Below are 12006 nucleotides of genomic sequence, written 5' to 3' on the forward strand. Positions count from 1 at the left end.
CTGTTTGCCCGCCTCCTGCTCCCAAGGGCTAGGCAGCAGGAAATGGCAACGGAGAAGCACAGGTTGTGCATCATCTCACGCTGTAGGGCTTGTCTTGGAGTCTGCCAGCCGCCATCAGCAGACATGTGCGTCTAGTAGGAAGCTGCCCATATCGTATACACTCTTATTTTTCTTCTTATACAGTAACTATCTCTCTACTTTGTTCTGCGCATAAACCTCAAAAGGCCCCATTCTGCTGTTATTCGTAGATCGTACGAATACGCTTACTCGGGCCTTTTCCATCGCCGGATCCGCTGGAACGCCGTGCTGCTGTGTTCTGGTGAAAGCCTCCGGTTTTCACATAAAACCATCCGGTTAGCTCTCCGCCTCCTCGAAAACAAGACACAACAACTTACAGTCTAGACCCGGCCCTGCGCTGGACTGAATGCCAATGCAAAGCAACGCAATTCACAGCCACATGCAATTCGCCTGGAGCCCCATTGCAGGGCCACCGGTGGAACAACGCCGACTGCCCGTCGAATGCCGCATTCACCATGATGCCACAACTTAAAATCCAGCCAAAATACGGGGGAGAGGAGATGGAGGGCAGCCTGTCTGTGTGTAACCCTGTACATTCATAGCAATAGGCATATTATAGCCCCTTCAGCAGGGCCCTGGCGTCTCTTCACAACCTCCTACAACCACCAAGCATCAAAGAATATTTGCATGCCGATTAGTCCGTAATACATGTGGACAGAGTGAGATGAAGATAGATTAACAAACGCGTGGACCCCCTGGCCCAAGGCGACACAATAACAAAGCACCAGAGCTAAACATAAAACAAAGATGCGCAGCAAACAAAACACACAGCGTTCTCAGTCTACGCACATAACTACCTAGTAACTATGTATTCTCAGGGTAAGGGGTCAGCTAAGCGACCTGTTTCGTGGGAGCGAGCCCCCTGTAGGTTTATACACTTTGAACGAACGTTCCCAGTGTCGCTTGGAAACCCTAGATAGCCGACTTCAACCCTAAGTTATTCCGGTCTTTTATCGCCGATAGTTTTGGCATATTCCGAGCAGAGTACGGGGATATATTAATATATAGCTGTAGCCTCTTCTCAGGCCTTTTCATTTATGCCTTAATAGTATATATTTTGCATTGTTTGCGATCACTGTAGCCATACAGAGTTTACCAGAGTCACGTGTCCAGATCTCTTATCTTATCGCATCTCATCGCATCGGCACACTTTCTCCGACTTGACGACGTCATCGGCATTTTTCGAGACGCCAACCCAAATATGCTCGTCTTGAGAGAACCTATTTGGTAGAGTGGCACAATGATCCCCTTTTTACCCCTCCTGGACTATTAGCAACAATCATGCTTATGAGTTTTGTGTGCAAGGAGAAATGCGCAGCTCATCGCTTGTGATTATTTGCTTACTGCCACGCCACGGCCTGGTATACTCCATACTTCAAAGCCGTCTGGGGATTCATCCAGAGCCCTGTCTCCATGCATGGCAACTTGGCAAAAGGAGTCTGTCAACCAAAAAAAGCCAAAAAGGATCTGTCGGTTTGCTTGAGCCCCAACTCCCATGGAACAAAATACGAGATCCAACATGGCGATTCAGATGATGGCGCTAAGCCTGATCCGCACGTCTGCAAGGAACACACAACAAAAACTCAAGTTGAAAAGCTGGAAGCAATACTTTTAAAAGCGCTGCCTAATCGTTCCCCTGTCCTCCTTGCACGATTTGATGTGCCTCACTGCCGAAGCAAGTGAGCCTTCCGCCCGTTTTCGGTGAAATGTTGATCCTGGCGCTCTCGTAGAACCGAGGGCAGTTTTGGCCGTGGCTCCGTCAAACCGCAAGCTGTGAGGCGCCGTGATTGTGTCCGCTGTAAGCCGATGGCTGAGCCAGTGCACAGTCGTCTTCTACGTGACACCCTGGGCATACCATAAGCGCGATTGGCGTGCTATAAGGGCCAAAGCCTTTTGACTGCTGCCTTGGTGTTCTATGCGAATGTGCGTCTAGGATTTTGTACTGCCCACAAACATCAAAGACATTCCGTTCTAGTTGGGTGCCTTTCACCCTAGATCTTGGCTTCTGGACACTAGTTAACTTGCAGCTTCGACTTGGTGGCGTCACGCGCGGAGGCTTTCCGTCTGTTCATAATTAGGGCGTGGAGCACTGCCCCTTTCAAGCAACAGGAAGAAAAGAAAGAAATTCATCCTGTGCTCCGTTGGTGTGTTTGGCAGCTAAACATGTCGCGGACACTTGGCAACTGGCTAGTCACTAGGGTTATTCGCACATGGACCACCTAAACTGGAAATAGCTAGGGTCTCCGCCACGTGATGCATATTGAACAGATCTAATTGCGCCTTGCCAACACCTCACACCCCACGCCATGAAACACCGCATTTAGAGCTGCCAATGTCGCCAGGCCATTCCATCTCTCAACAATGGCCCTCCTCCAGAGCATTCCGCCGCCTGTTGTCTGGGCTGTGCTCACCGGCGTTGCATGCTTTGCTCTCTACTCCGTCTTCAACTCGCCTAGCATCAAGCGCAACGGCCAGTCGCTTCGCCGCGCGCCGGATGCCCTGCCGTTGATCGGCAACGGGCTCCTGTTTCTCCGGGACCGTTTTGTGCTGTTTGACTGGTTCACTCGTTGCGAGCGGCGTTTCAGCTACGAGACGCTGCAGATATCTGTGCCGACCCTGCCCCCCGGCGTTGTAGTCAGTAGCGCGGCAAACGTCGACTACGTGCTGAAGCATGTCGGTATCTTCAGCAAAGGTGACTTTTTCAAGCAGCGCTCGTGGGATCTCTTTGGCTACGGCATCATCAACGTCGATGGCGACTTGTGGCGGCTGCAGCGTCGCGCAGGCCTGGCGTTTCTCAGCGCCGCTAACCTCAAGGCTCTGACAGAGACCGAGCTGCCGCGCATCCTCAAGACCAGCCTAGCCGAGCTGCGCCAAAACGCCCACGACACGTCTACTGTTGACCTCCAGGAATTTTTCCATGAAATCACCACCCAGCTCATGGGCCACATGGCCTACGGTATGGAGATGCACGCCGGCGACGACTTTACCCAGGCCTTTGAGTACGCCAGCGGCGTCACAGCCGAGCGTGTGCAGAACCCGCTCTGGCGCCTGACCGAGCTGATCACCGGCCGTCAAATGCGCGCTAGCATCGCCGTTGTGCACCAGTACGGCCACCAGATAGTCGCCAATGCCACGGCCGCCCGGCGCAAGGCGCGCGCACGAGGCAGCCCTGTTTCCGGTGGCGGCGGCAGTCTGATCCACTCACTGCTAGATAGTATCGGCGACGAAAAGATTGTCGCCGACGCCGCGCTTAACTATCTCTCGGCCGGCAGGGACACCACAGCCCAGGCATTGACGTGGGTCTTTTTCCTGCTGGCGCAGCACGCAGACGTGGTCGCCTGCCTGCGCGCCGAAATCGCAGCGCTCACCGGCCCACCGAGCGTGCAGGAGCTGCCGTACACGCTCGCCGTCTTCTACGAGACGCTGCGGCTGTACCCGCCGGTACCATTTGAGCTCAAGCAGGCCGAGGAGCCCACGACGTTGCCGGACGGGACCTTTTTGCCCGCCAAGTCCATTGTGCTGTGGTGCCCGTGGGCCATGAACCGGTCTTTTTCCACGTGGGGCGACGACGCCGACGAGTTTCGGCCCAGCCGCTGGCTGACGCTCGATGAAAAGGGCGGCCCGCGCGTGCTCAGTCGTAGCGCTGCTGAGTTCCCCGTCTTCAACGGCGGGCCGCGCACGTGCCTCGGCAAGAAAATGGCCGAGGCCGTGGCGGTCAGAGTCATTGCTGATGTGGTTCAGACGTTTGATGTCCATTTATGCTGTGGCACAGATCGTCGCAGTGGGAGTAGCCTGACCCTTCCTATGGAGGGTGGGTTGCCGTGCCAGGTAAGTCTGTGTAACGACAAAGTACCACCACCTGGTTCATATCTGTAGAATATTTGATTGTGTAAGAGGTGAAAGCACATAACCACATGTATCTTTTTTTATTTTTCTCCGATTTGAATACAGCCATGGTTGAGAAGCTCTCGAGATATATTGCACAAAAGCAAGAAGCCAAGTCAAGAAAGAACAAGACACATAATTTTGTAGACATGTAAAAAAAAGCAGGCAGCCGCCTCGCTGGTCGCAGTCATATTATGCGTGCATTTGCTACCATTTTTTCTTTTCGTGTATATCATGGCCCGTATTAATCTTCCAGCCCAATGCCCCTCGATATCTCAGGTATCAAAAAAAGAAGGAGGACTATTCGTGTGTAACTTGTATGCTATATATGTCTTTGTAGTTCTTCCCAGCCCAGCCCCAGTCCACTATAGATATTTCGCATCTGTATCGGTACGCATAGGGCTGCCGTTGTTGGCCCTGCCGCGCGCAACGCGTCTCGGTTTCGGGTTACCCGACTTTTCCTTTTCCGCTGCAGCAAGGGCCATCTCGTCCAGCTCATGCATGTCAGCGGGTCGCTCGCGCAGCCAGCGCATGCGGGGGCCTGTTCTGGAGTATTCCGACACGCGGAATCCGTATATTCGAGGCTCGTAGATGTGGCTGCTTCCGAGGCCGGGGCCAATGTTCTTGGTGTAGAACCCATTGGTCACGCTAGGCGTCTCGCCGCCAGCACGAACGCCTGCAACCACACCATCGCCACGTTTTGTCAGGTCGTACTCGGGGAAGGTTAGCAGGAACAGCGCGCCAAAGGTCCGTCCAAAGAAGGCGCCGTCCACGGTCTGGAAGCGGCTGTTGGGGGGCACATAGACGTCCAAGCATGAAGGACAGAACAGCTTGACCGTGTCTTCACCGGGAATGTCGGAGAGGCCAACGGGAAGTGTACGAGCGTTCTCGCACTTGGTGCGGGGGCAAGTGCCAAAGTGGCCAAGCTCGTACTTTTCGCTCATTTGTTGCATACCGGGGCGCGAGCAGATGTATCTCTGGTGGATCAACCCATAAAGCAGTTCAGCCGAAGACTCAATGACGGAGAGATCGCTAGTCAGTTCTTTCTGTAGTCTTCTTTCAGCCTGCTGGGCAGCCCGTGTTGCTTGGGCCTCAGGTGACGGATCTTCCTCATCTTCTTCTTCCTCGTCCTGCTCGTCCTCATCATCCTCGGGATCTACGTCAAGGATCATCTGTTGGAAGGATAAAAGTTGTCAGCTTTGGTGCACTATTCATGCGTGCAGGGTCCTATTATAGATTAACATCGACTAACCTCTAGAGCCTCTTTGTACATGTCGACCTGGCCCTGCAGGCCAGTTAAGTTGAAGTCATCTTCTATGAAGTCCTCCGACACCTCGGCATAGTACTCGTGCCCAATAAGCGAGCAAAACGATGCTATCCAAGACTCAGGAGCACCTGAGGAAGAAGACATGGTTGGCAGAGTTGTGATCTAGGTTGTACAGATAGGCAATTATAGTGGTGAGAGGGGGCTTTGCAGCACTTGATGATAGGGCCTTGTCCACTCAACGGGGAGGTCCAATGGCTCGGCTGACAGCGGGGATTTGAGTAGGGGTACGGGTGCGAGTTTAAAAGGTTAAGATCGGTTGTGGCGGAGTGTCAGGCGAAGTTGATGTGTTGGCCTGTCACGCTGGAGAGAAGCCAAGATGCTGGAGCAGTCGCAAACCGGCAAGATAGAGCGTGGGGGGATCGGATGGCCAAGCTAGGCAGCTGAATAGAATTGCGTAGGCTTTCGGGTAGACGGATGTCCTAGTGTGAATTTTCCGAGATCAAGAACTGCAATGTGGTGGTGTATTTCCAGGCAGAACACAGATGATCGTCGGTTCCGCAAGGTGGTGAAAAACGGGGCTCGGCGGGTTGGAAAAAAAAGGAAGCCGTCACCAAGGCGATATTCGAGGACGGCCCGTCCGCTTGTGGCTTTGACTTGGAGATTGGAGAGCGGGTCGGAGAGGCGTGAGAGCGAGATGAGGAAAACTATGCTGCAGGGCGACGACAATCTTTAGAGTTTTGGGAGCAAACACATTTAGTCCATGGTGGGGGACTTCCTGAGACTTTTGCGTTGCAAGGCTGGTGGTGATTTATCGCAACTGCTGCCAGCTGTCAGGCTTCTGGGAACCCTAATTGTTGATGATAACTTCGACATCACACAAACTCCAGGATAATTTCCTAGTGAGACACCTCAGTGTCACCTACAAATCAATGAACTAGGACATCACAGATTTCAATGTGCCAAAGTACCAAATAATTGGCGACGGCGTCCAAGCCATCCGAGGAGTTGGATACAAAAAGCACCTGCCCTGCGAGGACCAATCATCGACGAGAAGCCATGTCATGTCAGAATAGACACTGGCTCGTTATTATACTGTCGCACGAAAACTCACCACCCTCGTCCAAACAACCACGCCTCTACTGATCCATTGCCTGGCCGGAGAAACCAGCCGTCGGCTCTATTATCGGCGTGCTAATCGCCCGCAAAAATGGCATGTATCAGGCATAGACCCTCTATTGCTAGCTCAGTCTTCCGCCGCCAATCTATCCGCTCCCAGGGGCCTCCCTCTCGGCTCTTCCACCATGGCCTACGGCCCGTCCCTACTGTGGACTCTTTGGATTCAATTTTGGTGGCCGAGTTTGAACAGGCAACAAACGGCCTGTCACAGCCAGTTGTTCTTCAAGGCCCATTGGCTCATAGCTCCAGTGTCCCTGCTCTCACTAAGTGGTTTGGCGGCTCTACACTCAACCAGGACTACTTTTATCGCTTTCATGATACCGAAGTCTCCTATGAGCTCATGAGCCCTGGACCGGTTGCTGATGGCCAGGATAAAGTTCCAGCCTTCTACAAGAACCCCGAGTTCCAAAATGTCATACCGAGAATCCCTGAATGGACACATCTCCCCTCAGACTCGCCGCTGAGGTTCTTTGGATTTTCAGGGCCTTTATCGCTCTTTGTGGCTGCTTTGAACTTCAATCTTAATCTACCAGCCAAGTCTCCTCCCATGACCCAGCTGTACATTGCTCAAAACTCGTTGTCTTCGCTACCAGATGTACTTCAACAAGATCTCCCTATACCCTCCCTCATCAAAAATGCTGGCAAAGGAGACATATACGGCACTAGCCTCTGGCTTGGGCTAGAGGAGACGTACACTCCTCTACACCGCGATCCGAACCCCAACATCCTGCTTCAAATGTGTAGCTCAAAGATCGTTCGCCTGTTAGCGCCTAGTGCTGGCGAGAATCTCTTCCACAAAGTCCAGGCTGCCCTGGGACGGCACGGGAGCTCTAGAATTCGCACGCGGGACATGATGGAAGGGCCAGAACGGAATATGCTCGACAAAGAGGTCTGGCACCAAGCGGCTGACGGCTTTGCAGAAGCACATCTAGCCCCAGGAAGCGCGCTTTTCATCCCGAAAGGATGGTGGCATTCGGTCCGCAGTATTCATAGTGATGGCCGGCTGAACGCCTCTGTTAATTGGTGGTTTCGATACAGACGGCCTCGAACAGGAATTTAGACCGCCAAAGTCCCACCAGCGGCAGACTGCAACGGACCCGAAAAACTGGTTTAGGCTTTAAACTTATAATGGTCATTATAACCCAGATTCTGGTGTTCTGTTTAGGACCACAAGGCAGGCCTCTGGCGTAGTGCTTATGCTCTTTAGTTATCAATACTTGCGCTTGTATGGGGACTGAGGGCCTGGTGGCGAGTTTTCTCTAGGCGAGCGGCAACCTCTGGCTTTGGACCCGCCTTAGCCGTAGCAGTACCTGGTTCTTATGTGTTTGAGTTTTGGTGGCTAAAGACCTCTGTCGCAGCATCATGTGAGACACGTTGGGGCCGAGGGAGGGCACCTCCGGGCCAATACCTCCAGGCTAGTTGGTAGCTGAGTAGTAGATTTCATTATCTAGTTAGCTCTTTACGAAAAGGCGGTCCCGACCAAAGCATCCATTGCCAATTGCTGCTGACTTTTGTCGGCGTTTGATTACCGATACAAGATACAACAACGGCTTATTTATGTTGGTACGTCCAGCCACATATCTAACATGCCGTCTTGTGTCGAGTGTTTACCTGTTCTTGTCGGTGTCCGCTGTAGGCCATTAGAAACATGCTTCTCAAAGATCTTCTTGCGGCGAACAATGAAACATTGGCCGAGAGCAATCTCAATACCGGACCAGGAAATCGCGCCTGGGTAACCCACACCGTGGTGACCTTGTGTCTTACGCTCTCCGTACTGGTGGTTGTCTGTCGGATATGGAGTAGATATTTTATCCTCCATCGGATGGGCCTTGATGACTGGCTAGCAATACTGTCCCTGGTATGTGTCTCACCTCTTCTACATAAAAATACATCACTTGCCATCACCCCGCTAACCAACATCTTTTCTTAGTTGGCCGTTGTTGGTGAGGGCGTGTCGATGCTTTATGAAGTCGATTATGGCATGGGTCGACATATTGGAACATTGAATGCCACTGACTTGTGGAAGTTCCAAAGAGTAAGTCCACCCATCATTGTTCCCTGGATCATTCATTACACCAAGCCCAGCTAACTGGTTAAACTTTTACGTCGCAGTCATTCTATGTGACAGTCGTCGTGTACACTGCGGCCCTTCTGTTTCTGAAGATGACCTTTCTAGTGCAATACTATCGCGTGCTCGCCGTACAAGAAATGTGGAAATGGTATATTGCCGCCATGGTCATTGTGGGCTTGTGGGCAACATCTCAACTTCTAGTATCGATCATGCTGTGCATCCCCATTCGAGGCTTCTGGGATGCGAGTGTCAAGGCATCGTGTATCCCGACCTATCCGCAGGTTTACATCAACGCATCAGGCAACGTCATCACCGATGTCATGATCCTCATCCTCCCTCTGCCAGCAATCTGGCGACTCAACGTCCCCTCGGGCCAGAAGCGGGCTCTGCTCTGCATCTTTTCTCTGGGCTTTCTGTGAGTACTTGGTTAATATTACTTGCTCACCCAAAATTCCTTTGCTAACGACGACCCATGTCTTCCTCAGCACTGTCGCCATCTCCATTGTCCGCTTTCAGTATCTCAAGGCCTCGTCAGATGTAACCTGGACCAACGTCGTCGGCTCTTCCTGGTCCCTTGCGGAACTAGCGTGTGCCCTTATATGCGCCTGTCTCCCAACTTTGAAGCCAGTCTTATCCCAGTGTCTGCCCTTCCTACGTTCTCAGATCACGCGAAAGACACCATCCGAGTCTCCCAGCAGCTCAAGGCGGATTTTCAAGTTCCCTCGCTCGACTGGCACCAACATCACAGGTACCACGGCTTGCAACACTTTTGCTACTATGGATACTATAACTATGGACAACATCAACACAGTCAATCCCACACCGAACCAAAGCACCGACGACCTACACTACGGGTCACAGCTTAAATCACAGGGCCTCCCGATAATGCCTAATTCTAAAGAGCTCCTCTGGGCATATATTCCTGATGAGAAACTAGGTACTACCGGAGAAGCACAGGTGCTCAAAATTCAGCACGATCTTGGTCTTGCTTCGACTTCAGAGATCCAGGTTGCTTCTGTGGAAAACAAGGGCAGCATTCCTCAGAATGGAACCATTCGAATTGACACTGAAGTCATCGTCATGGCCAACAAAGATTGAGCATTATTGCTTCGACATTACCAACAAACTACATAGACATCTACAGCTTCGATTTGTCTGCATATCGCATTTTCTGCATGCTTCTTAGCAGTGCATACAGAGTCTGCAGTCTCGGCATTTCAACACCCCGTTCACGGGCAATCCTGACCGGGTTCCCCAAGATGACCTCCAGCTCCATTGGCCGACCGGCTTCCCAATCAAGCAACATGCTCGGCCGTGCGCCGGTATTGCGATCGGTAGACTTTAGGATCGCGTCAGGATTTGCCAGATTCTCGGGGAGCTCGCGGCCCAGGATTGCAGGAACAGCTGCACGTATCTCTTGCATAACAGCCCTCAGATGGATGCGCAGCTCGGGATCCGACGCCATGTCTGCATTTCCCCTGCCGCCGCTCAACACCGCCGACGGGTTCATGGCCGAGTTGATGCACAGCTTGTGCCAGCGCACCATCTGCAAGTCAATCTCGTCATGTGGATCGACGTCCTTGATTCCGCCCAGCTCGCTCCACCACCTGGCCAAATCTTTGACCGCCAGCGCGGCCTTTGTCTCCAGCGCGCTGTCCCCAGTTCCCCGGCCGTCTGTGTATGGACCTATGCTGATGCGCGTCCAGCGGTTCTGTCTGATGGTGCCAGTGGCAATCTGCTCGGCGCTGATGACAGTCACGGCGCTGACGATGGGCGAGCCGGGGAAACGCGCGCGGTACGGCGCCTCGACGCCGACGCCGTTCTGGATGAGAACAATGACGGTGTTGGGGCCGACTAGCGGCTCAATGGTGGCCGAGTCGTCGCTGACGTCGGGCAGCGCCTTGGTCGCCACAAACACGTAGTCCCACGCGGCTTGGGCCTTGGCGGCCGCCGGGACAGAGGGATAGACGGCTTGTGGGGCGAAGCGGTAATCACCAAATGAATGTGTCTGCATCTGCACACCGTCCTGCGCAAGCGCGGCATAGTTGGAGCGCGCGACAAGTGACACGCGCACGCCGTGCGATGGCTACAAAAATAGAAGAAAAAAAGCGTCAGACATGGATAAACGAATGGTCATATCACTATTGTATACATGATTGTCTGGTATTCTCTCACATGATGGAGCCGTGAGGCGTAGAAGCAGCCGACAGCCCCAGCGCCCACGAAGGCGGCATTGACTTGACTGGCCATTGTGTGATGAGCTGCCTCAGTACGTGATGCCAAGATAACACAAGAAGGGAGAGGGGGGGCCTGGTTATGTTTCTGAGATCTAGATTTCACAGCTAACAAACCCAACAAGATCCAAGGTCCAAGATGGGATGGGATGACCGGATAACGCGAGCTGAAGTTGTTCGTCGGCACGAGTTGCTCCCGAAAATAAAAATAAAGACAATCTAGCTCTCACTGTCACTGTCACAGGACAACGGCGCCCCTTTAGTGAGACAGCGAGGTTACAAGTCCAAGATGACGCCTCCCCACTTTTGCTCTCCCTGGCCAATCACGCCCAGCACCGGCACTGATTGGACCAACGGCTTTCTCTTCCATCGCCAGCGACCTTTCATCACGCGCTGTCGTGCTCTCTTGCGGGATGAGACCGTCTCCTCCCCTCGCCCCTCTCTGTCGTGGCCCCATGGGACAGCTGGCGGGTACTGTGCGCGGGCCCGGAAGAGGCGGCCCGGCGTCTCTCGCGCGCCAGCAATGCCTCGCCTTGCCTCTTGGCCGCAGTTCTCTGTCTGTGACCGGCTTGGAGATAGCAGGCCTGGCTGTACTGGGGCCCCTCCGGTCGTGGTGAACGCAAGCGAGAGCCTAGCGTCATGGTGGTTCATGCCATGTGCCGAGCAATTTGGCCTGCCCATGACCCCGGAAATGTACATTACTGGTGTGCCACTACCTTGAACAGGGACACAACATCAGTGCGAAGTTGTCCAAAGCCCAAGAACTTTGTGTGTATCTCTGTGAATGACGCCTTCTCTTGAGCAGGATCATGCGGTGGTGCCTCGCTTCTATGACTTTTGCGGGTGACCACCAGCTAGTGCCTGAAACATGTGGAAGACGCAAAGGCCTGACATCACCCGCTTAGAAGAACTACAAGCTTGCCATGGGACATGATGCAAATGACAAAGTAGAAAGGCAGCACAATACATCAAGCAGCTGTTTACTTCAATGTGGACTAGGGTCTGTTAGGGTTTTCCACGCACAGACGCAAAACAGACCGCCTTTGGTGAGGCGATTCCATTGTTACAACTAATTACTACAATGTCGGAGCTCCGGAAGGTAAAAATGTAACCACAGCTGATTCCCGGCCTCTCGTTGACGATCATAACGACGTCTCGAAGCCAGGTGCCCAGCGTCGGGTCAAAAAAAGATTTGTCTATGCCAGAGCGAAAACGTGGATGCCATACAGCACAAACCAAAAGGCCTGCAGATGCGAGCAAAGACGTCGATAGCAGAGATCCCACGAGGAGATTCT

The 12006-nt window shown here is 53.0% G+C and overlaps 5 protein-coding genes across 5 annotated transcripts; 3 read left to right on the plus strand and 2 right to left on the minus strand.

The window, feature by feature from the left end:
• Positions 1-2439: 2439 nt before the first annotated feature.
• BROUX77_004538 (uncharacterized protein) lies at positions 2440-3954 on the plus strand (the record flags this gene model as incomplete). Its single annotated transcript, XM_073749312.1, has 1 exon — positions 2440-3954. The coding sequence occupies one exon, from the start codon at positions 2440-2442 to the stop codon at positions 3952-3954; it is 1515 nt and encodes a 504-aa protein (XP_073604995.1).
• Positions 3955-4328: 374 nt separating this feature from the next.
• On the minus strand, positions 4329-5374 carry BROUX77_004539 (uncharacterized protein; the record flags this gene model as incomplete). The annotated part of the gene is made up of 2 exons (XM_073749313.1): positions 4329-5135; positions 5216-5374. 2 exons carry the CDS (start codon positions 5372-5374, stop codon positions 4329-4331), a joined length of 966 nt encoding a protein of 321 aa, XP_073604996.1.
• A 1063-nt stretch (positions 5375-6437) lies between these two features.
• On the plus strand, positions 6438-7466 carry BROUX77_004540 (uncharacterized protein; the record flags this gene model as incomplete). The annotated part of the gene is made up of 1 exon (XM_073749314.1): positions 6438-7466. One exon carries the CDS (start codon positions 6438-6440, stop codon positions 7464-7466), a length of 1029 nt encoding a protein of 342 aa, XP_073604997.1.
• Positions 7467-8054: 588 nt separating this feature from the next.
• BROUX77_004541 (uncharacterized protein) lies at positions 8055-9575 on the plus strand (the record flags this gene model as incomplete). The annotated part of the gene is made up of 4 exons (XM_073749315.1): positions 8055-8264; positions 8337-8441; positions 8519-8892; positions 8963-9575. 4 exons carry the CDS (start codon positions 8055-8057, stop codon positions 9573-9575), a joined length of 1302 nt encoding a protein of 433 aa, XP_073604998.1.
• A 40-nt stretch (positions 9576-9615) lies between these two features.
• Positions 9616-10727, minus strand: BROUX77_004542 (uncharacterized protein; the record flags this gene model as incomplete). Its single annotated transcript, XM_073749316.1, has 2 exons — positions 9616-10563; positions 10653-10727. The coding sequence occupies 2 exons, from the start codon at positions 10725-10727 to the stop codon at positions 9616-9618; spliced, it is 1023 nt and encodes a 340-aa protein (XP_073604999.1).
• Positions 10728-12006: the final 1279 nt, after the last annotated feature.

This window comes from Berkeleyomyces rouxiae (assembly GCF_048999995.1).
Source record: "Berkeleyomyces rouxiae strain 22BRR77 chromosome Unknown BrBRR77_ptg000004l, whole genome shotgun sequence".
Lineage (NCBI taxonomy): Eukaryota > Fungi > Ascomycota > Sordariomycetes > Microascales > Ceratocystidaceae > Berkeleyomyces > Berkeleyomyces rouxiae.